This window comes from Meriones unguiculatus, chromosome 8, assembly GCF_030254825.1.
Source record: "Meriones unguiculatus strain TT.TT164.6M chromosome 8, Bangor_MerUng_6.1, whole genome shotgun sequence".
NCBI classification, from domain to species: domain Eukaryota; kingdom Metazoa; phylum Chordata; class Mammalia; order Rodentia; family Muridae; genus Meriones; species Meriones unguiculatus.
The window spans coordinates 72,471,823-72,497,714 of NC_083356.1; the positions used below are offsets into that span (position 1 = coordinate 72,471,823).

The 25,892-nt window shown below is 46.4% G+C and overlaps 2 protein-coding genes and 1 non-coding gene across 21 annotated transcripts in view; 2 read left to right on the forward strand and 1 right to left on the reverse strand.

Moving 5' to 3' along the window:
- Odf2 (outer dense fiber of sperm tails 2) overlaps positions 1-19,180 on the forward strand; it is a 43,766-nt gene extending 24,586 nt beyond the window's left edge. For 15 of the 17 annotated variants that reach the window (XM_060389829.1, XM_060389824.1, XM_060389820.1 and 12 more), the window contains 11 exons: positions 84-200; positions 492-677; positions 1,007-1,116; positions 3,027-3,162; positions 5,717-5,827; positions 5,937-6,041; positions 7,051-7,209; positions 8,843-8,943; positions 11,002-11,164; positions 11,984-12,109; positions 17,644-19,180. In XM_060389829.1, coding sequence (XP_060245812.1) covers positions 84-200; positions 492-677; positions 1,007-1,116; positions 3,027-3,162; positions 5,717-5,827; positions 5,937-6,041; positions 7,051-7,209; positions 8,843-8,943; positions 11,002-11,164; positions 11,984-12,109; positions 17,644-17,835 — 1,506 coding nt within the window. In that variant the 3' untranslated portion in view covers positions 17,836-19,180. The other 2 variants (XM_060389832.1, XM_021644946.2) reach the window with 2 other exon arrangements.
- On the reverse strand, positions 18,628-18,734 carry LOC132656181 (U6 spliceosomal RNA). The gene has a single exon (XR_009594104.1). It is a non-coding gene; the product is annotated as a U6 spliceosomal RNA (small nuclear RNA).
- Positions 19,181-21,377: 2,197 nt separating the features above from the next.
- The window catches only part of Gle1 (GLE1 RNA export mediator), a 30,259-nt gene continuing 25,744 nt past the window's right edge, over positions 21,378-25,892 (forward strand). For 2 of the 3 annotated variants that reach the window (XM_021645296.2, XM_021645371.2), the window contains exons 1-2: positions 21,378-21,568; positions 24,022-24,249. In XM_021645296.2, coding sequence (XP_021500971.1) covers positions 21,470-21,568; positions 24,022-24,249 — 327 coding nt within the window. In that variant the 5' untranslated portion in view covers positions 21,378-21,469. The remainder of the gene's footprint in view (positions 21,569-24,021; positions 24,250-25,892) is intronic. The other variant, XM_060389842.1, reaches the window with a different exon arrangement.

Consider the following 25,892-nt stretch of genomic DNA (forward strand, 5'->3'; position numbering starts at 1 on the left):
CCAGGGAGAAGCCCGAGTGGGAGGAGCCCGAGCAGCACAGCACATGGCTACAGCCCACTCCATCACTTTCTCTGTCTCCCAAGGCTCAAGCAAAGACAGCGTCTGAGCTTTCCAAGTCTATGGAATCCATGCGTGGTCATCTACAGGCACAGCTTCGGTGCAAAGAGGCTGAGAACAGTCGCCTGTGCATGCAGATCAAGGTGCTTGCTGGCTCCCAGGTGGGACAGGAAGAGGCTGTCACTCTCAGGTTTCTCATGATTACCTGAGGAAGTCATTAGTCTTGGATGCTTTCCAGGCCCCCAGGTTGGCTGCTCTGCTGAAGTCACTTGGGTATCTGACAGTTTTAAAAACTCTCAGAGAGACCCAGGGGGGGTACCTTGGCTCTGGTGTCTGTCCCAGGAGGTCTAGTTCATTTTCTCCTCCTCTGTTCTCTGCCATGCCTCCTTGCTGTCCTTTCCACCTCTTACCTTCCTTGCTCTGTCTCCTTCCAGAATTTGGAGCGCAGTGGGAATCAGCACAAGGCGGAAGTGGAGGCCATCATGGAGCAGCTGAAGGAACTGAAGCAAAAGGGAGACCGAGACAAAGAAACCTTGAAGAAGGCCATCCGAGCCCAGAAGGAACGAGCTGAGAAGAGTGAGGAGTATGCCGAGCAGCTACACGTGCAACTTGCCGACAAGGTAAAGGCCTGGGCTCCTGCCTTCTCTCACAGGAGCACCTTTTATTGGGGATGATGGCTGAATGGATGGGAGGGCTGTGGCTGGGAAATGGAGATGACTGAAGGGCTGGGATGGTCCAGTACATCCACCTTGGGGGAAGGATAACTGAGGATCTGCCATAGGGTGCAATGTGATGCGGCCTGCCTGGGAGTTCAGTTTGGCTTTCTGTATCCTCTCACTGTGAGAGAGAGGCAGGAAGGGGAGGCTGGGGTGATCTGTTAGCCCACCCTACCTCCTTTCAGCATGAGTGTTGATAGCAGTCTGACAGACCTGCTGTCCTGTGTTCACAGGACCTTTATGTCGCCGAAGCTTTATCTACTCTGGAGTCATGGAGGAGCCGCTACAACCAGGTTGTGAAAGACAAAGGAGACCTTGAGTTGGAAATTATCGTCTTGAACGAGTATGTCTTTGTGTTTAGAAGAGACTGAGTGAGGGGCATGAAGGGCAGGGGGAAGGACATGGTGTCCTGGGGTCTTAAAGCTCATGAGGCTGTTGTGGTCTCTGCAGGTTGGAGTTGTAAACTGTGCTAAGATGTGGGCAGCCCTGTGCCAGGCTCTGGCTCTAGCCCTGGGCTACCACTCCACTTGCCTAGCTTGCGAGAGGCCCTGGTCTCCATCCCCTGAACTGCAAACAACCATAAGTATGTTCAAAGGGATAAGCTTCCCCATCACAGAGGCCCGGGCCTAGCCCTAGTCTATGCAGCAGGACAGGGGTACCCAGTTGTTCTGCTTGATCTTGGGGGCATGGCACAGCTGGTCCCTGTGCATTCTCCATTGTCTGCCCAGAGCTGCCTGCCAGCAGGTCAAAGGTATGGCAAGGAGACAGAGGCAGCAGTAGTCTCCAGGGTGTGGGTGACTGACTGTGACCCACTTTCTTTGCCACTGGTGAATATCGGTAGCAGATCGTTTTCAGCCGTAGTCAATTGTTTCTTCATTGGAGGAGTATATGTGGCACAGTTCCCTATGCTAACTTGTGTGCTGGCCTGGGTCTGCAGCTGGAGGAAGACAAAAGTATTCCCTGGCCTGAGCCACATTCGCTATCCCAGGGCTGCACAATGCCCAGGCTTCTCTGGTCAAGGAGATAGTCACAGGAAGCTAGCCGCCTCCCAGTTCAGGAAAGCGTGTTTGTGTTGGGCAAGCACAGGGTGAGAGCCTGCCGTGTATCAGGTGCCATGCTCAAGGAATTTTCTGTCTGGTGGGAGAAGAGAGGTGAAGGTGTATGCAAGGAAGCATGGCACAGATGAGGGATACAGAAGTGACATCCTAAGAGGGAAGTGTGGTGTGGCGTGGGCTGTTAAGGGTAAGGCTCTGTGCATGGCATAGGACCAGTCAGTGTTCACTCAGCCTAGAAGAGGCTAGCACTGAGAACATAGCTGGGGTCATAGCTCAGTGGAGTACCTGGCCAGTATGGGAGAAGCTCTGGTTTGTATTCCCGGTGCTCCAAAACCCCAACCAGTAAAGAAAGTTTTAAAAACTCCAGAAAGCCAGGCCAAGGAGGCATATGCCTTTTCTCCCCACACTCGGGAGGCAGAGGCAGGCGGATCTCTAGTTTGAGGCCAGCCTGGTCTACAGAGTGAGTTCCAGGACAGCCAGAACTAACAGAGAAACCCTGTCTCAGAAAAACAAAAACTAAGATCAAACCAAACAAAGAAAATCCCCCAAGAGCACAGACTGTGCAAAGGTTGTGATAGTGTGAGGTTGAGGTGTGTGAACACCTGAGCCTTGGAACCTCTAGAGAGGCCACAGTCTATACAGCAACAGAGAAGGGAGTGTGGGCAGGAAGCCAGCTTCCAGTTGGCTCCTTCATTGTCACTTGAGCCTCTCTTGTATAGTCAACACAGTTGATACCTTCACTAGCTAGATGTGAACACATAGGAACCTTGCTGTGGGGGACAAAAGCTATATGTGCCAAGTACCTGGGGGTGAGGACTACCTGAGCAACCCTATCAGCCACCAACCTGGAAGTAGAGAGAAAGCTCTCAAAGGAATCTGCCCTAACACTAAGGGATGGGAAGGCTGTCTGGTGGTGCTGAAAGCTGGGAGGGACTGTGTCTCATCCTTGCAAGGTGATCAGAATGGACACACTTATTCATCATCCTAGCTGAGTGGTAGGCAGCTTCCAGAGGTGTCATGGAAAACAGTTTTTGAAAGACATTAAGTAGAGGTGGGACACTGGTACGGGAACACCGCCTCTAGGTACGGAGACTGGGAAGCAGATAGGCTGCATGCCATGAGGTGGAAACAGTCTTTGGTGGGATGGACTCCATTCCTACAAAGATCTGGGAATTGATTCTGTCTGCTGATCTTCCAGCCGGGTGACAGATCTTGTAAACCAACAACAAAGCTTGGAGGAGAAGATGCGGGAAGACCGGGACAGCCTGGTAGAGAGACTGCACCGGCAGACTGCTGAGTATTCTGCATTCAAGCTGGAAAATGAGAGGCTCAAGGTCTGGGTGCACACTGGGAGCTGCAAGGCCAAGGGCAGGCTGGCCTCAGTGGGTGCAGATGAAGCAGGGGTCTTGAGAGGGCCTTGGGTAGTGTGCTGATAAAGGGAGTGCTCTGGTCAGGGAGCTCTGGCCTTAGTCCCGCTGCTGCCTCTTACTAGCTGCAGGGCCAGGGTGAGATCTAATCACTTTATTGCTGGAGTGCCCTGAGTGGGGAGGTGAGTCCTGCCAAGAATGCAGTAACTCGTGTGAAATGCTTACATGCTGCATTTAGTGAACACTTGCATGACAGGATTGACTTTGGCCCTGACCATGGGTCTCTAGGGGGACTGCTAGGTATGTCACACACTCCCTTTTGTGTCTTCCCAAATGTCTGTTGGCTGTTTTTGGTCAATAAGGAAATTGGGCTGGGGTGTAGCTCACTTGTAGAGCCCTTGCCCAGCAGGCCTGAGTCCCTGGGTTTGATCTCTAACCTGTCAAAAATAAAGAAAGCAAGGCTTAGAGTCATACAAAATTCAAGTTTGGCACAGGATTTGCCCAAGGAAGTGTTTGGAGTTAAGATTTTTTCGATTGAGAATGATTCCATAGATCTAATTATTTATTAGTTGCTAATACTGGATGTGGTGGCACACACCTATAATCCCAGCACTCAAGAAACTGAGGGAGGAGGAGCTCTGTAAGTTTATTGATTTGTGGAAAGCCTGGCTAACAGACTGAGACCTGTCTGAAACAAACCCAAACTCCAAAAAGGCTCCTAATTTATGAGGCCAGAGACACCTAAACAGAGGTGACACTCCAGAGAAGCTTTTCCCTAGCTTCTGATTTTAGTTTTTGTTAGGCAAGACAATTTTAAGAAAGGAAGACATGGAAGTATACAAGGAAGTATACAAACCATAATTTTTCATAAAGTGAATAGTTGCTCAGTAACTCTGGAAGGTTCAGGGTACCCTGTAACCAATCCCCTGTAAAGGCAGCTGTTGGCTGTTATCACAAATCTGTCTGTGTGGCTGTGGACTTGGTTGACACTCGCAGAGGCTCTGTACTGATATGTGGCTTCCGCTCAGCAGTGAATAATTTACTCCTCAGTGCTCTGAGTGGGAGCTGTGAGTTGGATCCACTAGTGTTTATCTGTTTTGCTGCTAGTAGACATTTGGGTTGTTCCTGGGATGCTGTGGACATCTCTTGGGTGCATATAGTTGGTTATACTTGTAATTGCCAAGGCAGCAAGTGGTTCAACCTTAGCAAATGTTAACAAATAGCAAAATGGCTATATACATTGTTTCTGCCAGTGACAGCCAGTGTCAACAGTTGTTCTTTGTCCCTTGGCAACATTTGGTATTATCAGTCTTTGCTATTTTTCCTGCTCTGGTGGTACAGTATCTTTGCTGTACTCCACTTTTGGATGCCCTGAAAATAACTTCCAAGGTTCCAGGAGTGGTGACCCACAGCTGAAGGCCAGCATGGGAGGACTATATAGAGTGAGTTTTAAACCTCCAACGCCAACACTTAGGATTGATCATGGCCTGGTGTGTCTTTGTAGAATATGCAGTGTAGCTATTGAAAGTTGTCTGTAGAAGTAGATCCCTTTCGGCATTTAGATATGTTCTTGGAAAAGCTTAAAACATCACAGGAGCTGGCGTGTCACTCAGGCAGAGTGAGCACCTGAACATGTACCACAGCACCAACACAGGACTCTGGCTTCTCCCCGTGGGCAAGTCAAGTGTGCTCCCTTCCCCCACTGGCCGCGCCGAGCCTTCCTTCTGCTTTGGGCTGTGTGCTCCCCCATCTCCCTCCCTCTTTCTGTGATGCTGAGGACAGACTACAGAGCCTTGCACATGCTAGGAGCACTGTACTCCCAACCCTTTTCTTTAGGTCAGCATCTTAAGCCTTATCTTTTTTTTTCCTCTCTCTCTCTCTCTTCCCTTCCCACTTCTTCCCTTCTCTCTCTTTCTTTTGGACAGTGTATTGTTTTGTCCTAACTAGACTCTAACTTGCAGTCGTCCTCCTTGGCCCACCATTCATTCATGAGTGTTAGTTCATTCTTGCTCTCACTCCTGCTTCCTATTTATCTGTATTGCAAAACCAGTTAAGTACCAGGAGAGATGGGGGAATCAATTGCCTTGAACATACATTTATAACATTGTTAATTTTAAAAAAGTATTTTGCAAGTTTTGAAGGCATCATATACCTTGTTTATTCCTGAAACAAGTTATGGAACAATATTTCTGTGGCCAACTCTTGAGCCTTGGGCATGTGACCCAAGTGTTTTATATTAATTTTCTTTTTAGCACGCTAGGCAAGTGAGTTACCACTCAGCCAAACCAAGCCTCCTTTTTCCTCTGGTGGTTGTATATTGCTTTTGGAATGAGAAATACCATTTATTTGTCATTATTTCTGTCCACTGGAGTGGTCACTTTAGGAGACTTATTCAGAAACTTGCTGATGAAAATTACTGTATGGAGGCATGTTGTTTGCTGGTTTCTAGAAGTAGACTGTGGGTCAGGAGCCCTGATCTTGACCCTTCTTTTTCGTTGCTCACAAGCACTCCCTTCTTTAGGCTAGCTTTGCCCCTATGGAGGACAAGCTCAACCAGGCTCACCTGGAGGTCCAGCAGCTCAAGGCATCAGTGAAGAACTATGAGGGGATGATCGACAACTATAAGAGCCAGGTATACCCCTCGTGTGGCCTGTCCCCTCTGTTTGGCAGCTCACCGCTAGGCCTTTCAGATGGGAGGGGAGGGTTCTGCCCAAGAGCCCCCATTGTGGTTTTTTCCTTAGGTGATGAAAACAAGATTGGAGGCTGATGAAGTGGCCGCCCAGCTAGAGCGCTGCGACAAAGAGAACAAGATCCTTAAAGATGAGATGAACAAAGAGATCGAGGCGGTACTGTCCCCCTTTCTTGCTCTCTCACTGCCCTGTGCCCTTGACCCTCCTTGATTTGGCCCCACAAGAGTACCTGATTTTCTGTCTGGTTCCCAACCCACCCTGTCTCTTCTCTTTGTTGTCCTCTCTGTCTTTTCTCTATACTATGCTTTCTAGTTCCATTTTTTCCCTTGTGAGTTTTCTTTTTTCTTTTTCTTTTCTTTCCTTTTCTTTTCTATCCTTTCCTTTCCTTTTCTTATTTTCTTTTCTTTTCCTTTCCTTTCCTTTCCTTTCCTTTTCTTCTTTCCTTTTTTCTTCTTTTCTGCCCCTTTTGGTTAAGTGGACTCTGATCCACCCTGTGGCCAGGTATTTGAATGCCTATTTTATCCTGCCCAGAATCGTTGTGTAGCATCCATGAGTGTGTCTTCCATCTCGTCTGGAGGGTGTCTGAATGGTGTGTAGTGATTGCCAAATGATAACTTCCTAGACAGTCTGAGTCGGGCTTAGCCACTAGTCTCTAGAGCAGCTCACTGCCTGTCTCCTCTCAGGTCTTCAGTCTTAACTAAAGCTCAAGCATGTAGCAGAGCCAGCTATTTCTAATATCCCCTGATTTTTGTATCATCATGGCTGCCTTCCTAGGGGCTTTGGAGTTAGACCAGCCTGTAATCCTGGCTTTTCCAGGTTTTAGCCAAGCTTGATCCCTGTACCCTTAGTGGTTTTTTGTGGTTACAACTGTGCCGTCTTTATTATTGTTCAAATAAAGTGACTGCAGAGCCCTCAGGATGGTGCTGAATCCTGGTGTTGCCACTGATATTGCTGACTTAAATGAATGGCCACCACAAGTGGCAAGGCAGGCTCAAGTGTGCCCTGCAAAGATCAGCCTGTGTGGCCTGTGGGAGAGCAGGCCAGTTGCTCCCTGTGGGTTTTGCAAGGTCTTTGGTACTGGAGTAGCCCTGCTGTACAGGATGGGAAGGCCCATCCTGTTCTCAGTCAGGATCTTGCCAACGGTGGGCTTCTCTTTCTGCTTCAGGCCCGCCGGCAGTTCCAGTCACAGCTGGCTGACCTGCAACAGCTGCCTGACATTCTCAAGATCACGGAGGCCAAGCTGGCTGAGTGCCAAGACCAGCTGCAGGGCTACGAGAGGAAGAACATCGACCTCACAGCCATCATTTCAGACCTGCGCAGCCGGGTAAGGGACTGGCAGAAGGGATCCCACGAACTGGCCCGAGCGGGGTCCCGCTTACCGAGATGAGCTGCACACCCCCCAAGGGAGGACCACTTCCTTTTTCTTGGCTGCCGATTTCTGAAAGGAGTGAGCTATCATCAGTGCTGTGAAATAAAAGTCTGGTGTGCCAAATGTTTCGTGTTGCACAAAATGATTATAGCTATAGGACTCGCCACTCTGGGAGCCTTTGGGCCCTCCTGCTATGGCCATCCATGCTCTGCCTACTTCTGCCCTGCATATCCCGCCGCTATCCTTCGACCCTCAGCCACAGAAAGGAGACCCAGGAGACACCTGGCCATTGTTGGTTCTTTGTTCCATCTTTCTCAAGCTTTAACTGCCTCTCCTTGTTTTCCACAGATCCACTACCTGGGATTCTGTTATGAGAGACAGAAGCAAGCAGCCCCGTTATCCAGAAGCAAAATCTATCTCTCAGTTACTGGCATATGACTCCTGCCTGCATTGTCCAGACATCATACACCACTCATTTTTTTTTTATCTCATTGGGCCAGGTCTCTCACCCTTTTTAAAATCTTTTCTTTTTTTCTTCTTTCTTTTAGGTTTTTTTGTTGTTTGTTTAGTTTTGTTTTGTTTTTGAGACAGGCTTTCTCTGTGTAACAAGTCCTGGCTGTCCTGGACTTAATTTGTAGACCAGGCTGGCCTCGAACTCACAGAGATCTGCCTCCCTCTGCTTCCTGAGTGCTGGGATTAAAGGTGTGTGCCACTATGCCTGGCCTTTTTTATTTTTTATTTTGTTGAGAACAGGGTAGCCCAGGCTGCTTTGAACTTATTGTGTAGCCAAGGATGACCGTAACCTCCTAACCCTGCCTCTACCTCCCAGAACACTGAGATTGCAGTCATGTTCCACTGTGCCCCATGCCTCTCCTGATGTGTTTCCTTGGGCAGCCATAAAGGGAAGCTTCTGCTCTGAGCACCCACCTGGCTCCTGCACGTTGTCATTTCATGCCCCAGGAACCTGATGCAGTGTGTGGGTTATTTCTCCAATAATAGCCTGGGACCTAGAGGGGACCAGTGAGTCCCTATGTCACAGAGATGCTCAATATTCACAGGAATTTGAACCCACTGCTTCCTGACTTGAACGTCCTCAGGGGGTGTCTTGAGCTCTTACACCTGAGAGTCTCACATAAAGCAACACTCAGGATAACTTCTCAGACTTGCTGGCCCAGATGAGTCAAAGTGGTTCTATTGCCTTGCTGCCTTGCCCTGTTAAGGGAGATGAAATCAGTGGTGCCAACAACATAATTGAGAAAGCTCAGTGGGTCGTTGTACAATGAGCTGCTGCTTGTGTGTACTACCTACCATCTCAGCTGGGCCGCTGGGGGCCTCTCCTAATCAGGAAGGAATCAAAGATGTGGCTCTTCAGCATTTAACCTGTGTTTTCCTGGTGTGGGAGGTGTGTCTGCCCTGCCCCTGCTCTCTTCTTTTCTTCCAGGTTGTTCGTTGAATATGGGACACTGCTGAGGGCAACGTGCCCCTTTCCAGGGTGTGGATGACATCACAGGGAGAAGGGAGAATTCCTACATTACTTGCCTTTATGGGAAATTCCCTCGTAAACAAACCTGCGTTCCTGTCATTTTAGATTGAACATCAGGGGGACAAGCTGGAGATGGCGAGAGAGAAACATCAGGCTTCCCAGAAGGAAAATAAACAACTGAGTCTGAAGGTGGATGAACTGGAGAGGTTAGAGGCACTTGGTCCCATGTCTGTCCTCCTCCTAGGACTTGAGACTTTCTGCCGCTTAGCTGCTTTATGCTTAGTGTGCCGAAGTATTTGAGGGACTCAAGGCCCTGGAAGGTGCTAGGCAGAACTCAAAGGAAGAGCTGCTTGCATTTCAGTGGTAAGCGTTGTGGACAAGAGGAAGTGGGTGTCAGCCTGGAGGGATGCTGTGTGACCGCATGATCGAGGATAGTATGCTGGTAGGCACCATTATCTCAGAAGCATGCTCAGGCCATGCAGACCAGCAGGGCCTGTCTTGAATGAAGCAGCCAGAATGCCCATGTGCTGCCGACCAGCATTCCTGCAACCTCCCTGATCTGACTCTTTTTACTTTCAGGCTGTCGTAGCAGTTACAGGTGAGGCTTACAGCACTGGGCTTCAGATTGGCTTTGCGTCCAGTTCAGACACTTACCTCCTTCTGACCTTGGGTAGATTTTTTTAAAATTCTTCCAAGCCTTCTTCCTTGTCTGAGGAAGGATCAGTATAGAAGTAATATGCCAGTTGATGAGTCACAGCAGTCCTCAGGAAGGGGGTCCTCCTAAAGGGGTCTAGCTCTAGCATCTCAAGCTAGTTGTATATGTTTGTCAGCTGGTACTGTTCCTAACTAGTGACTTTTAATTTTTTTTGAAGATTTACTTTATTTTTAATTATATGTATTTGTGAGCATGTGGGAGTGTGTGCGTGTGAGCACAGGTGCCCACAGAGGCCAGAGGCACAGATCCCCTCCAGCTGGAGTTATAAGCAGCTGCCTGATGTAGGGAGCTGCCTGATGTAGGTTCTGGGGACTGAGCCTGGGATCTTTGCAAGAGCAGTATGTGCTGTTAACCACCAAGCCATATCTCTAGCTTCTTTTTTAAGCCTAATTTTACCTATTATTTGTGCCTAGTATAAACAAGTTGCATGGGTGTGGATGTCAGAGGACAACTTGTGAGAATCAGTTCTCTTCCTGGGGATTGAACTCAGGTCATAAGACTTGGAGTAAGCAACTTTACCCACTTGCCTGCCCTGTTTTTTGGCTCTTTGAGACAGTCACTCCTCTTGCCTTTGCCCCCTGAGTACTGGGATCATAGGTGTGAACTACCTAGATGGTATCTATAAGAAAGCCAAGCCAAGAGAAAGATTGTAACTTGCCCAGATGTGCATAGCTGGTGCCTACAAAAGCTGCTCCTCATTCTAGGAACTCTTCCTCCAGAACCGTGTTAGCATCTGTAAGCAGAGGACCAGGAGCCAGATGTATGGTGCACATCACTAATCCCAGTACTTCGCAGGCTGAGGCAGGAAGATTGATGCCAGCTAGAGGCCAGCCTAGGCTATGTAATAAAACCCTGTCTCAAGAAATAAAAACTGGAGGGCTAAGAACTAATATCTTGGGGTCTTAATTGCCTCAGAGGCCAGTACAGCCTACAGTGGGGCGGAGCAGGTGGCCTCCTTTGTTCCACCTCTGCTCTGTCACACTGGTCCACAAAATGTAGCTAGGTTCAGTAGGACTTGTGGTGTTCCTCAAAGAGAAAGATGTTCCAGAAGAACAGGGGAGACATTGTGTAAGATAGGGTAGCCATACCTGTCCTGCGTCTTTCAAATAAGGTGCTATGTGGCTTAGCTGAAGTCTTTGCTGAGCTGGGTTTTAAAGGTAACAGGCCTGCCAGCTGTGCTGACACCAATCCCATTCATCCTGCTTTCGCTGGGCTCAGCTCCCTTATTCCTGGAATGGGTTGATAATGGCAGGCCCTCTGTGAGCTACAGGTTGCTGTTCTCTGTGTGACAGTGTGCAAGGGGTACCTTGTGCACTCAGTTACACTTATAATCCTCCTACTCCTCACTGTGACCGCCTGTTTCAGTTGCACAGTCCGACAGTGACCTTGCTGATCTGAAAAATGCTTTCTGTTTCTTCCTGTGGCTCCTTGGAGATTCACGGAGATTCTTCAAGTGACGAGATTCCCAGTTCAGGGGAGGCAGCAGCCCCCTGGCAGTGGATCAAGACAGGTAGGTCATTGCAGGGTCTGATGGAGTGCTCTCACCTAGGAAACTGGAGGCCACCAGCGCCCAGAATGTCGAGTTCCTACAGGTGATTGCCAAGAGGGAGGAGGCAATCCACCAGGCTCAGCTTCGGCTGGAGGAGAAAACGAGGGAGTGCGGCTCCTTGGCCAGGCAGTTGGAGAATGCCATTGAAGATGCCAGGCGGCAGGTCAGTCACTGTACTCTTAGCTCTGTGCCCTGACCATTCTTAGCCTACTCTCCCATCTGAAGGATGGGTACAGTAATATCTTCTCCTGAATGTGTTGTGGGGATTCGTCAGCCCTTTATAGTAGTGCTCATTTACTTTTTGCTCTCGACACTCAGGAAGATTTTTTCAACGGTTTAGGGATGCTGGAAAAGGTCAGGCAAGGTAGTAAGAGCTTTCCTCCAGGCTGGAGAGATGGCTCAGCAGTAAAAGCACTGTTTGCTCTTCCAGAGGACCCAGTTTCAATTTCTAGCCCCCACATGGCATATATGGAGGCAAAACATCAATGCACATAAAATTTAAAAAGCAAATAACCCAGGCATGGTGGCACACACTTTTAATCCCAGCACTTACGGAGGCAGAGGCAACCATATCTGTGAGTTTGAGGCCAGCCTGGTGTACAAAGTGAGTTCAGAACAAGCCAAGGATAAATAGAAAAACCCTCCTAAAGAAATAACTTAAAAAATTAATTAATTAATTTTTTTTGTTTTGTTTTGAAACAGGGTTTCTCTGGGTAACAGAGCCCTGGCTGTCCTGGACTCACTTTGTAGACCAGGCTGGCCTCAAACTCACAGCGATCTGCCTGGGATTAAAGGCATGTACAACCACCCCTGGCTAATAATTTTTTTTTTTTTTAAAGAGAGTGTTCTTCTAGTTAGCTTCTGCTCTGAGGCTCTAAGGAAAGTTTTGCATGCTGATGTGCCAGTGGGCTGTGACTGGTCAGTGAGTATGGGAGCCTTCTCTCTGTCAGGTAAGGTAGCCCTATCTGTATTTTTTGTGCAGGTGGAGCAAACCAAAGAGCAGGCACTCTCCAAGGAGCGAGTAGCCCAGAGCAAAATCCTGGACCTTGAGACCCAGCTGAGCAGGACCAAGACAGAACTTGGCCAGCTTCGGCGGACTCGTGATGATGTGAGCTGGGCCAGTGGGCAGGGCTTCCTTGGGCTGCAGGCAAAGCTGACTGCTGGTGTTTTCATGAGTCTCATAGAGGTTATTATCTCCAGTCACCTTGCCACCTTTTAAGGATACTCTGGGTAGACCTTTATCCCATTTTTGGTACTAGATATTGAACACAGGGCCTTGACTGTTAGGCAAGCTGCCACTGCTGAGCTGTGGCTCTTGTTACATCCCTTCCTAAAATCAGATTGACAACATGTCCTTTATGCCCATAAAAACTCTTGTACAGCAGAACAGCTTTAGCATATCCATAGACTTCTGTGATTACCAAATTTCTATTAGGGTTAAAATGGTGGGCGAGAGAGTCAAAGTAAACAAAAATAACTCTTATTCCAAAGAGAGGAAAAGCTTTGAAAATCCACAAAGGAAGCCAAAGCCTGACAAGTACAGAGGAGAAGAGGGCAACTCTTGAGAAGTAAAAGCAGCACCAGTTCTCTGGTGTGCGGAGAGCAAGCTGAAGCTAGCTCATGTCTGTGTTTCTTCAACTCGTGATGCCGGGACTGAGCCTTCAAGAGTAGACTGATAAACAAGAAGACTCCAGATGGGGCCTGGAGAGCCGGCTCAGTAGTCATGAGCACTATTTGCTCTTGGAGAAGACCTGGGATCAGTTTCCTAGCAACCATGTGGCAGCTTAGTCTGCAATTACAGTTTCAGGGGAGATGATACCCTCATGGGCACACTGGTTAAAAGGCACTGCTCTTGGGTCATGAGGGCTGGAGTTCATATTCCAGCATCCACATAATAAGCCAGGCATTTCACAAACGCTGTAACTCTTGTTCTGAGGGATCTGGTACTCTCTTTTTGCACTGTGTACCAGTGCAAACATGAAAATCAAGGCAGCATGGTCATCCTAAAGAATATCAACTTCTCAAAAGCAATGAAGTAGATGATATGTCAGATGAACATCTCAGATATTTGGTGGTAAAAATGATAAGTGACCTGAAGGTAGGATACAATCAAGCAGATGGATTTAAGTCTAGAATCAGGGAAATGTGGATGAGAAAGCAACAAAGATAAAAAATTCAAAAAGAAGTTAAAATTATGGGGGAAAAAAATGGAAGTGACAAGATGAATTGGAAACAGGAGAAAGCATCACTCAACAGACTAAACCAAGCAGAAGAAAGAGGATCTGGAATGGAGGACACTGTGGGCCCCAAAAGATCACATTCAGATATCAGCAAGAAAAAGCAGACAGCCAGGCATGGTGGCTGTATACCTTCAATCCCCCACATCAGAGGCAGTGGCAGAGGGGTGTCTAAATTTGATGCCAGCCTGTTCTAGGACAGCCAGAACTGTATAATAGGGAGACCCTGTCTTAATAAAACAAAAACAGAAAAATAAACAAAAACCCCAAACATGACCACAGAGAATTCTCAGATACCATCAAGAGCCCAAACCTAAAATCTGTTAGGACAGGAGGAGCCAAGAAGACATAGAGAATCCATGATCAATGAGCATTATTCACACATATTAAAACAAAGAGATCAACACCCAAACATGAGGTATTTACAGCCACAAATGCATAGGACCCAGAAAAACCTCTCAAGAAATGTTAAAGTCAGTATGTCAAAGCAAAAGATGAAAGATTGACGGCTAATGAGTGGGGCTGGAGAGATGCTCCAAGGTTAGGATTATAGAGGACCTGAGTCTGCTGTGGAGCCCCCATATCTGGTGGCTTACCTTGACTCCAACTCCAGGGGATGCAACACTTCTGGCCACTCAAACACTGCATTTATCTGTATATGCCACCCCTACACACAAAATAAAACTTTAAAAGAAAAGGCTATAAGGGAAAAAGCACTATCTCACAAAGGCAAATGCTGTAAAACTAACACCAGATCTCTCAGCTATCCAAAAGCCAGGTTAGTATGGAATATAATGCATTTCAAACCTTCAAAGTAAATAATTGCCAATCAAGTAAATAATTGTGGTCATCAAAGCTATCTCTTAAAATGATCTGAAGTACAAGGAAACTTCAAGATAAATATATATTAAGAGAGTTCATAATTTCCATTTACTGCAGAAGATAATGACTATACATAGGGAAGAAAGTCTCAATCAGAAGAGCACAGGGTGGGAATAAATTTCACAAGAGGATTAGGAAGGAATGTGGCATTTTCCCTGACACAGTAAGCAAACCTTTATTACTGATAGAGAAAACTGCAAAAAACAGAAGATAGGCAAAGCAACTAACAAAACTACAGGACTTAGTAAATAATAGCCTTAAATATAGCTAGCCTCAGCTGACCCATGAGACAAGACTGACTTGGGTAAAAAGCTAAGACCTAACAAAAATGTCCAAGAAACAGACCTCACTGGTAGACTCAGACAGATGTAAAAAGGATGGTAACTTATCTGCTATGCCATTGGGAGCCCAAAACAAGCTGGTGTAGGTATTGTGATGTCTGAGAAGTAAACTTCAAAATTAGAGGAGATTCAAAGTCACTGTAGATTAATAATGAGAATAATTAAGCAAGAAGATGTAACAAAGAGTGTGGTGGTGCATGCTTTTAATCCAACAGTACTCTTGGGAAGCAGAGGCAGAGCCAGATAGATCTGTGAATTTGAGGCCAACCTGGTCTACAGGGTGAATTCCAGGACAGCCGTGGCTACACAGAAAAACCCTGTCTCGAAAAACAAAACAAAACAAAAAATGTAAAAGTGATATATGTGCCTAATGTTGGGGTTCCTGATTTCATAAGACCAGACAGCACAGGTCAGATGGGTCCTGATGGGATAACAGGGTGATTTTAACATCCAACTCTGAGTCTGGGGGTCATAGCTCAGTTGGTAGGTTGCTTGCCTACAATGACAAAGCTTCAAGTCCCATTGCATATACTGGGCCCGGTGGTACATACCTGTAATTTCTAGCATTTGAGAGCTGGATAGTATCCTACTTGGAAACAGTGGAATCAGGGCCCAGAGAAGATGGCTCAGCTGTAAGAGTGCTGTCTGCTTTTGCAGTTCCATTTCCAGTGTCCGTATGGTAGCTCATAACTGTCCCTCTAGTTCCAGGATATTTAATGCCTTCTTGTGAATCCCAGGACACCAGGCACACACGTGGGAAACACTGAAACACATGCAGACAAAAGATACACATTAAAATGAAAATAAATAACAAACAGAAAAGAAGAGGTAGAATCAGAAGTTCTACTTTACCCTTGGCTAGCCTGTGACCTCTGCTATTGAAGACCTCTGCCAAGAAGTATGGTGGCATACGCCTTCAACCCAGCACCTGGATTGAGGAGGAGGGAGGCAGAGGCAGACAAATCTCTGAATCCAAGGCCACCGTGGTCAACATCGTGAGTTTGGGGGCAGCCAGAGCTACATAGTAAGACCTATCTCAAAATTGGCAGTCAAGTCTCCCAACAAAGAAAAGGTCAGATAGATTCATTCTACCAAAGTTGTTTGTTTTTGTTTATTTACCAGACAGGGTCCCTGTACGTTACTGTACATGTGCTGGAACTCTGTGTTTAAACCAGGCTGGCCTGAACTCACAGAGATAGACCTGCCTCTTTCTCCCTGGTGCTATTATTAAAGGTGTGCACCAAACAAGAGCTAACAATCTTTTCTCAAACTGTTTATAAAGTAGATTACAAGGAAATCCTTTGAATTGGAAGGCACTTACAGCAAAGTAACAGGATATAAAATCAAAATATACTACGAAGCCATCATTATCTTGATACAAGAAGTAAGGACACGATGAAAAAAGACAACTATAAGCCAGTTTCGTTGACGCACATTGATGCAGAAGGCCCCAAATTCTTAGAAGTAGAGGTTTAGAACACAGTTGAGATCATAGCCTATGGCCAAGTTAGTGTGATTGCAGGCGTGTGGTTAGTTCAGCACATGCAGATCAGTGGCTGTAACAGCTCACAGATAGCCATAAAGATGAGTCACATGATCCTGTTAATTCAGAGAAGATCTTCAGCATCCCTTCATGGTAAAGGTCCCATGGAAACTTGTAACAGAAGGAACTACCTCAGTATAATAAAGCTGTTTTGTTTTGTATTAGACAGTTTCTCTGTATAAGCCCTGACCACCTTGGGACTCACTTTGTAGACCAGGCTAGCCTTGAACTCACAGAGATCCACCTGCATCTGTCTCCCAAGCAATGGGATTAAAGGTGTGCACCACCACTGCCCAGCTATAAAAGTTTCAAAAAACAACAACAACAACAACAACAACAAAAAAAAAAAAAAAAAAAAAAAAACAGGGTCTCACTATGTAGCCTTGTCTTGTCTTGTCTGTAGACCAGGATGGCCTCAAACTCCGAGATCTGCCTTGGTCTGCCTCTGGTGTTACCAGGATTAATGGTGTGTGCTTCCATGCCCAGCTCAATATAGTTTTTATGTTGAAGTGAAGAAATGGTTAACCGGGTAAAGCACTCGTCACCAAGCCTGACACGCTGAGTTTGATCCTCAGAACCCATATGGTGAAATGTTCCAGGGAAAGTAGCTGAGGATAAAGCTCAGTTGAGCAGAGTACTTGCTTTGCATGTTTGAAGCCCTGGGTTCAATCCATTCACAGTTATTAAAACAGGCAGGATGGTGCATGCTTGTGCCCTTACAGGGACCGTAAATTCAACATCATCCTCAGCTACATCAGTCCTTACAGGTGCTTACATGGCTCCGAGGATGTGTAAGGAGAGCAGCCCTTTAGCCCTTATAAATCAATGATAGGAGTGTAAACGTATAAACTGGAATCAGGATGGAGGTTTGGGGGATAAAAGTATAACCCAGCAATACCTTGCTTAATTCCCAAATAACTTTGTTTTTGGAGACAGAGTTTCTCTGTGGAGCCCTGGCTGTCCTGCAACTCACTCTGTAGACCAAGCTGGCCTTGAACTCACAGAGATCAAATAACTTTCTGAAAGGCTGTGTGTGTGTTTCTCTGTGAAGGCTAGAAGCAAGCACCAGGTTCCTTGGAGCTCCATGGATATGCAGTGAGACTCTTTGTCACATCATAAAATGAAAACAAACACAGCCAAGTCTGTTGACTGAGTGCATGTTGCTGTCACTCCTGCCCGCAGGAGGCTGAGTGAGGGAAACTGCAGCTAATTCAAGGCCACGTACCGAGTTGTCTGGGCAGCTTGGTGAGGCCGAGGCTCACAACAGTAAAGTGATGGAGCATGCCTTTCATCTCAGCACTCAGAGGCAGGGCCAGTCAGATCTGAGTTCAAGTCCAGCCTGTAGTCTACAGAGAAAGTTCTGGGACACCCAGGGTTGCACAGAGAAAACACAAACAAAAAACCCTAAAACAAAACTAACAAATAGAAAACCCAAATCAAGCAAACAAGCCCAGCAAAAAAGTAAAATAAAACAATACCAAAAAAACCCAATTAACTTTCCTGACACGCCCAAGGGGGATAAAACCATTTCAATCACAGGCCCTCTGTGCCTCTGCCAGTGCTAGCGCCTAAATGAATGCCTGTGTTTCGGGTTGCCCATTGTCACCTTCTTATTCTTGGCCTCTGTTTGTTCTGTCAGGCCGATCGTAGATACCAGACCCGGCTGCAGGATTTGAAGGACCGCCTGGAGCAGTCTGAGAGCACCAATCGCAGCATGCAGAATTACGTCCAGTTCCTCAAGTCCTCCTATGCCAACGTGTTTGGGGATGGCACCTATACATCTTCCTACCTGACGAGCTCACCCATCCGCTCCCGCTCTCCTCCTGCCTGAGGCCACCTGTCCAGGGTATGAAGCCCTTGCCTGATGCCAGGGAACTGAGGAGTTGCCAACCCATAGCTGGCAAGCCCACTGGCTTTTTCTTCCAGTGATCAAATGTGCTCAGGGTCTATTCCTCAATTTATGCCAGGAAAGTCCCTAGAGCTGCCAGGGGTGAACTAGGAAGAACCTAGTTCTTATTCCTCATCTGTGAACCTGATGTAATTTTTTAATGATCTTCACAGCCTTATATTTGTTACATTAGGTACCAGATTTTTAAATCCCTGTCACTTTACAGAGTCTGCTTCCTTTCCTCAGGGGATGTTTGGACAGACTTTCCCTGGCAGGCTCCTTCCAGCATTTCTCTCTTGGCTTTCTCTAAGCTGGAAGCAGCAGGAGTCCTTCTTGGACTGTGAATGCCTAACATTGCTCTTTCCTTTTTTTTTTTAAGTTTATTTTTTTATTTTTATTTTTAATAAATATAAAACTATTCCTATCAAGATATAGTGAAATCAGGTAAATTGCTAACTGAGTGAATCTGCTTTTATCAGCATAAAAAGACAATGGAGGCAGAAAGATGTAACATTTAGTCAGGGCTCATGGAGTCATGCTCCCATGGAGTCTGTAGTTACACATGAGCAGCTTGTTTGCATTCCTTAGTACATAGCAACTGGCATAGTCACAGCTACAGCGGGTGTGTTCACTGAATTGTTTCAACACAAACCTAAAAGTTGCAAGTGTGCTTTTAACAGTGTATCCTGTTCACGGTGCTGTTGCCACTTTAACTCACCACCTTTTAAAGGCAAGAAAAATACAGAACCCTTCAGGAACTTGGGTGTCTTGCTTGCACAGGGACCATGCTGATCTTCTCTGTATCGTTCCAGTTTTAGTAGATGTGCTGCCAGTGGGAGCACTGCTTTTCTTTCCTTCTTGATGAGCGGGCAGGAAGCAGAGTTTTCTGTAGTGCCAGTGGGGACCTCCTGTGTCTGTGTTTCTAGAGGCTGCTTGTTCCCAGCTACTTGACAGAAGTTCACGTTCATCTGGCCTTAGTCGTAGTTCCTATCTCACTGCTTTACATTTCTGTTCGTATCTTTGGAATTCTTTTTTTTTTTTTTTTAATTTTTGTGTGAGTTTACAGGAAATAAAGTTTTTATGATTGATTATTTAAGACTTTTTTGATCTCCTTCATCCCCTCATTTTAAAAAGGATAAGCAGAGTGTGGTGGCACACACCTGTTGTCCAATCACTTGGAAGGTGGAAGCAGGAGGAGCATTTCAGTGTTATCCACAGCTACATAATTGAGGCCAACCTGGGTTACATGAGACCATGTCTGAATAAAAACATCTTTTTAATGATAAAATTTGTGTGAATTTGGAGAGTACTTGATGCCTCAGACTTCATCATAAAGCAGATGGGCTGTTGCGCCTTTGGTCATTTCATAAGATAAAGCACCCGATGGCAGCACTTTGTCAGGCCTTTTTTATAATTCAGGGTGGGGAGGAGCACTAGCAGCTGGATGTGGGACATACCTATAATTTTATGTTGTTACCTACTTTCTGTGTGGTAGGATTCTGGGGCCATTTTGTATTTCTCTGTATTTGAAAGACGAGTGGTGTAGAACGCTTGATTAGTGTATACATGTGCAAGCACCTAGGGTTTTGTTTTTCATCAAGTTTTTAAAAATTATTTTTATGTATATTTAGTGTTTGGCCCACATGTATGCCTGTGTGAGGGAGTCAGGTCCTCTGGAACTGGAGTTACAGTTGTGAGCTGCCATGTACGTGCCAGGAATTGAACCCAGGTCCTCTGGAAGAACAGCCAGTGCTGAGCCATCTCTCCAGCCCCGTTTTTCATTAATTTTTAAATTGGATCCACGTATTTTTTGTGTGAGTGGCCTTCAAGTATGTATGTGCTGTGTAACATCTATGTTCCTGGTGCTCTCTTAAGTTAGAAGAGGGTATCAGCCCCTTGTACTGCAGGTGTGGATGCTTAAGAACCACCATGAGTGCTGGGAATTGAACCCTGGTTCTTAGTAAGAACAACAAGTACTCTGAACTGCTGGGCCTAGGGTTAATTGCAGCACCCCTCCCCCATCACCAACCATAAGCAAACCACCTTCTTCAGAGAGATCACTTTTTTTCCAGCTGGCACTGGGCTTTTCCTTCCTATAATAAAACACAATGACCAAGGCAACTTATTGCTTCAGAGGGTCAGAGTTCATCACTGTGGACCTCACAACAGAGAGCTCATGTCTTGATCCACACTGGGAGCACCGGGAATCTTGGCAGTCCTTTGAAACCCCCAAGCGTACACCAATACACACCTCCACGCCTAATTCTTCCCAAACAGTTTCACCAACTGGAGACCTGTGGGGGCCATTGTCATTCAAATGACTACAGCATCTGAGCCATTCCCACCCATGAATAAAACTCCAGAGATTGGGGCTGGAGCGAGTTCAATGGTGAAGAAGCTCTGGCGTGGGAGGCGGGGCGCCCACCCGGGAGGCAGAGAGAACCAGCTGAGAGTGCATACTGTTCCTGCGCACATCTGGCGACAGCTCACGACCACCAGCAGCTGCTCCCAGCTCCTGGGACATTGCTCATGTTAGAAGGCACCTACACTCGTGCACATGTACACACACGTTGAAAACAAAATACAGTTTTTATGTGTTTGGACAACAAAGTAGCTCTGGATGGCCTGGAGCTCAAGTAGACCAACTTGGCCTTCAAGTCAGATCACCCGCTGCCTCTGCCTCACGTGCTGAGATTAAAGGCCTGCGCCACCATGCCCTGGTTCCTACAGTTTCTTAAAAAAGAACAGTTGACAAACTTAGACCAACATGTGTTTGTGTGTGTAATTCCTTTTGCCAAATTAGTTGTAACCACCTCTGCACCACAGGGTTGAGCTGGGTTTTGATTGAAGTGACTTGGAGTCCATCTCTGGATTTTTTTTTCCCCCCAGAAGACAGTTTCTTGGCTGTCCTGGGCTCACTCTATAGACCAGGCTCAGAGATCCGCCTGCCTCAGCCTCCCAAGTGCTGCAATTAAAGGTGTTCAATACTACACCAGGATCATTCCTGGGACTCTTGAACTAACCTTTGTGAGATACTGGGAGTCCAAGATGTTATAAACCTAAAAAACAGTAACAAAAAACTACGCATGTTTGGGTGCCGCGTGCATGCTTGGTGTCAGACGAGCCCATAAAGCGGGCAATGGATTCGCTGGAGCTGGAGTTTCAGTAGTGAGCTGCCATGTGGGTGGTGGGAAACGAAGCCTTCTTTCCAGGAAAACTACTTAATCCTCTTTAGGTCCTTTCGCACTTCAAACAGATGTTTCAGACTCGAGCAGCAGACTTGTCAAAAAGTAGACGATCGTCAATGCCACACCTGCGCACTTGTGACTTGGAAAGAAACAATCACCCACGTGTGGTAGCTAGAGGACGACGTCACTTCCGCTATCCAGCTCCTCCCGCTATTTGACCAGGCTCGGGCGCTAACGAATGGGCGGTGCGCCACTGACGAGCGGTGCCTGCGACCGTTACGGGAGTGGCTGCGCCGGATGTGGTGGGCACCCCGGAAGCGGAAGCAGGCGCCTCCTCGGCGGCGGATTCGAGGGTTTGTTTTGTCTGTGGTGTCAGCTGGTGGCCCGCCATGCCGTCGGATGGTCGCTGCTGGGAAACCCTGAGGGCGCTGCGCAACTCCAGCAAAGGCCGCCTACGCTACCACCGCGAGTGGCTGCTGCGCTGCGAGGTGAGTGACGGCCGCCGTCACGCGCTTTCCACGCTCCCTCCACGCCGGGGTGGAGGTCCGGGCGTGAGGACGGGCCGCATTGCTTTTTACAAGCAGATAGAGTACTTGTTTACATAAAATAAATCTAAAAGCACACAACTTTCTTCAGCCGTTCCTAGTTGATCGACAGCCTCTCTTCGCGGGAAGACTCCTGTCCGAAAGCGGCACCGTCACCCCAGTCCCGGCTGCATCTTGTCAGCAGCTCCGGGCTCTCAGCCTCTTCGTCTGCTTTATAGCTCACGCTTAAGACAGTGGTTCTCAACCTGTGGGTCTCCACCTCTTGGGCGGTCCTCTAAGACCGCGAGAAAACACAGACATTTTGCATTACGATTCATGACAATAGCAAACTTACAGTTATAAAGTAGCAACAGAATAATTTCCCGATCGGTGGTCACCACAACATGCAGCATTAGGAAGGTTGAGAACGCTCTTGCCAGGAGCTCCACGTTTCTCAGAGAGCAGTTAATTTCATCTAATTCTAGTGCTGCAAGTCAAGGCCATAGTTTTAGATTACTGTCAGATCTGTGATGGTCGCTATGCCACTAGTGGTCACTAGTATTTGCAAAGCCCTCCTGTAATGCTTGTTGGCTGCCTTTCCGATCAGTGATACACATTTGCCCGCCCCCTGTCTTGTGGGTGTCTGAGTTGATCTGCATTCGAGGCTTGAATAACCATACCCTGTGAGGATCCCTTCGGACTGTAAACTAATGGCGCACTAATGGTGTACATGCTTTCCTTGAACATTTCTCACGGCCTGCATTCTGTTAGATATTTTCAATTGCTTTCCTACTTGCCGTAGCGAGGACCAGTGAGATGGCTCAGCTAGTAAAGGCACTTGCCACATGAGCTTAGAGACCCAAGATTAGCCCTGGAACCGATGTAAAGTAGGAGAGAGAGAACTAACTTTACAGACTCCGCCTCCTGGCACCATGCACCTCATCCCCACCATCCTTTGCACACAAACAAATTTGTAGAAATTTGCTCGAATGTGTGTTTACACATTGTTCCTTTGGGGCAGTGGTTCTCAATCTTCCTAATGTTTCGACTCTTTAATACAGTTCCTCATGTTATGGTGGGTCCCCCAGCCATAAAAAAAATATATATATATACATATTTGCTACTTCATAACTGTAGTTTTGCTACTGTTAGGAATTGTAATGTAATATCTGATATGCAGGATATTTGCTTTTGTGACCCCAGAGGGAGTGAGACCCGTGGGTTGAGAACTGGTGCTTTTGGGAATGGGGATTGAAAGTCTTGTGTAACTGAGGCTTGCCTTGAACTCCTGACCCTCCTGCCACTGCTTCCCTAGTGTTAGATTATGGGCGCTTGCCAACACACCTGACTTTGACTCTTTTTTTGAGAAATATTGTCTGCATCATTATCAAGAAACTGCTTAGGCTGGTGAGATGGCTCTGTGGGTAAAGTCGGTCCCTGCTTAAGCTTAAGGACTTTTACCAGAACCTAGTTAAAAATGTGGCTACAAGTACTGACTCTACAAAGTTGTCCTCTGACCTCTACATGTATACTGAGGCACATGAGTCTATAGACACACATACTAATAGTAATAATAAATTTTTAAATACTATGAATAAAATAACAGCAGCAATAGTAAACCACTAATGGCTCATAACCACTACCTTGGCTTATAATTTCAGCACTTTGGGACTGGAGAAATGGCTCAGTGTTTACCAGCACTGGCTGCTCTTTCAGAGATCCTTAGTTCAGTTCTCAGCAACCACATGATGTCTCACAACCATCTATAATATGATCTGATGCCTTCTTGTAACATGTATATATACAAGCAGATAGAGTACTTGTGTACATAAAATAAATCTAAAAAAAATTAATCACAGCACTTCAGAACTGGAAGCAGGAGGATCAATCAGTTCAAGGTCATCCTCAGTTTGATACCTTGTCTCAAAAGTAAAAGGAAGAAAGAAAAGACCACTGGCCCTGCAGGGTGGTGTCCCAGTAGCTGGGAGGCATGCCTTCACATAGGCAATGTGAAGTGTTCAGTATGGCAAAGAGTTATTTGACAGTTAACTGTTCAGTATGGCAAAGAGTTATTTGACAGTTAACTTAAGTACAGGTGTATATGTAAGTAAAAGAAAGTTGGGTGGTTGTTGTTGCTTTCCAGATGGGGTTTCTCTGTAGCCCTGGCTGTCTTGGAACTGGCTTTATAGACCAGGGTTGCTTGAATTCACAGAGATCTGCCTGCCTCTGCTCTCTCTGGGTGCTGGATTAAAGGCTTGTTCTATCACTGCCGGCTTACTGTATTTTCATCTCTAATTGTTAATGCAATTACTTTATTTCAGCACTAATTTGCTTGGCCCCTCAGCTGTTGAGCAATGTAGGTAATGTCTTAGACTTACCTGTGGACACACATGTAGGCTTAACCTTCTTCTCTTCAGGATGTTTTGGAAGAATGCATGTCTCCTCCCAAACTGTCTTCTTACTCTGGATGGGTGGTAGATCACATCCTGCCCAACAGCTCACCTGACAGGCAAGAGAATGCTTCTTCCTCTGATAATTCACCATCCTCTGGCTCTGCCTCAGGCCTGGACCAACCCTCACTCCTTAAGTCTCCTGTCAGAAGCACCCCACAGTCCCCCTCACCATCAACACCAAATGGAACCAAGGTAAGGTTTAACTGCTTAAGACAAAACAAAAACATGTTGGCTGCAAAGTTGAGGTATTTAGTCACATGACAGTGACCTGGGGAAATGATTTTTTTCCCAATGCAGTTGTTTGTCCGGACAGTATTTACCATATCACTCACTGTGTGTGTTTGTATACATGTGTACGTGTGTACACATGTCTGTGGAGGCCAGAAGTCAACTTTGGGTATCAATTCTCAAATGCCTTCACCTTGTTTTTTGAGAAAAAAAAAAAAAAAAAAAAAAAACAAAAGCAAGGTTTGTGTTTCTCTCGTGGGCCAGGAGCTCATCAATTAGGATTGACTGGCTGGCCAGTAGTCTCGGAAATCCTCCTGTCTCCTTTTCCCCGGTGCTGGAATTATGAGTACATAACCACCATGCCACCTTTATATGGATTGTGGGGATTGAATCTTAGGCCTTCCTGCTTACACTTTACCCACTAAGCTATTTCCTCAGCCCAAGAAGAAACATTTTACTAAAGAAAGCCAGTATAACACCAGGTGTGGTGGTGTACACCTTTAATTTGCAGCACTTGGAAGGCAGAGGCAGGTGAATCCCTGTGAGTTCAAGGCCACTCAACAAATTCTATGTAGATCAGGGTTACATAGTGAGATTGTCTTAAAAAGGAAAGTATTGTGCTACTTTGCCTTTTGGGAAAGAGCAAAGGGCCAGGAATGGAGAGAGGGAGAGTGATGAACAAAGTTGATGTCATAAAAAAGTCAGTTTTGGGCTGGAGAGATGGCTAAGTGGTTAAGAGCACTGTCTGCTCTTCCAGAGATCCTGAGTTCAATTCCTAGCAACCACATGTTGGCTCACAACCATCTATACTGGAATCTGATGCCCTGTTCTAGAATGCCAGTGTACATGCAGGTAGAGCATTCATATACATAAAATAAATAAATAAATCTTAACGAAAAAAGAAAAGCTCAGTTTTTCCTGTTTCATGGTCTAGATGTGGGGTGAACCTGGGAGAGCAAAAATAAATGGACCAAACAAAGGCTTATGTAATAGCTAACTTTATTCAGAGCATCAGACAATTTATAGTCTGAGGATTAAGAAAACTCACTCCTATCCTCTACACATAGGAGGAGCATGAAAGCACATTTCTAGAACAATTTTGTGTTTTGAAGAAACAGAGGTTACAAGACTTTTTCCTTAGTGTTTTCTTACAAGTACTCCATGTACGACTCCGTTCTTGGACTGAATTCTGACACTAACCTAAATTGTTTTCATTATTGGTGGTTTATAAGTTCATTATTGGTTCCTAAGTTGTATGTGTTAGGGTTTGGACCTTAGCTGTCCCTCACAGGATTTTGTGTTGAGCTTTGCCTCCAATACAGCATCATTCAACAGTGAGGCTTTTGGGAAATGAGTGGATCATTATCAGTGGTGTCGTATTCATCGTTATTCAGGGGTGGACACATAGGAGGTAGCACCAAGTTGAAGGAAATGGGGCCTCGTCAGCTAAGTCTAATACCTGGCCCTCTCCTCTCTCCTGCCTTTTCAGCCAACTTAAGGTGGCTGCTTATCTCTACCACGCACGTGTTTCTACTGTCATGTTCTGCCTTAGCACAGCCCAGAAACAAGCAACAAGTGAGTCAAGACTCCATGTATAGAAACCTCTA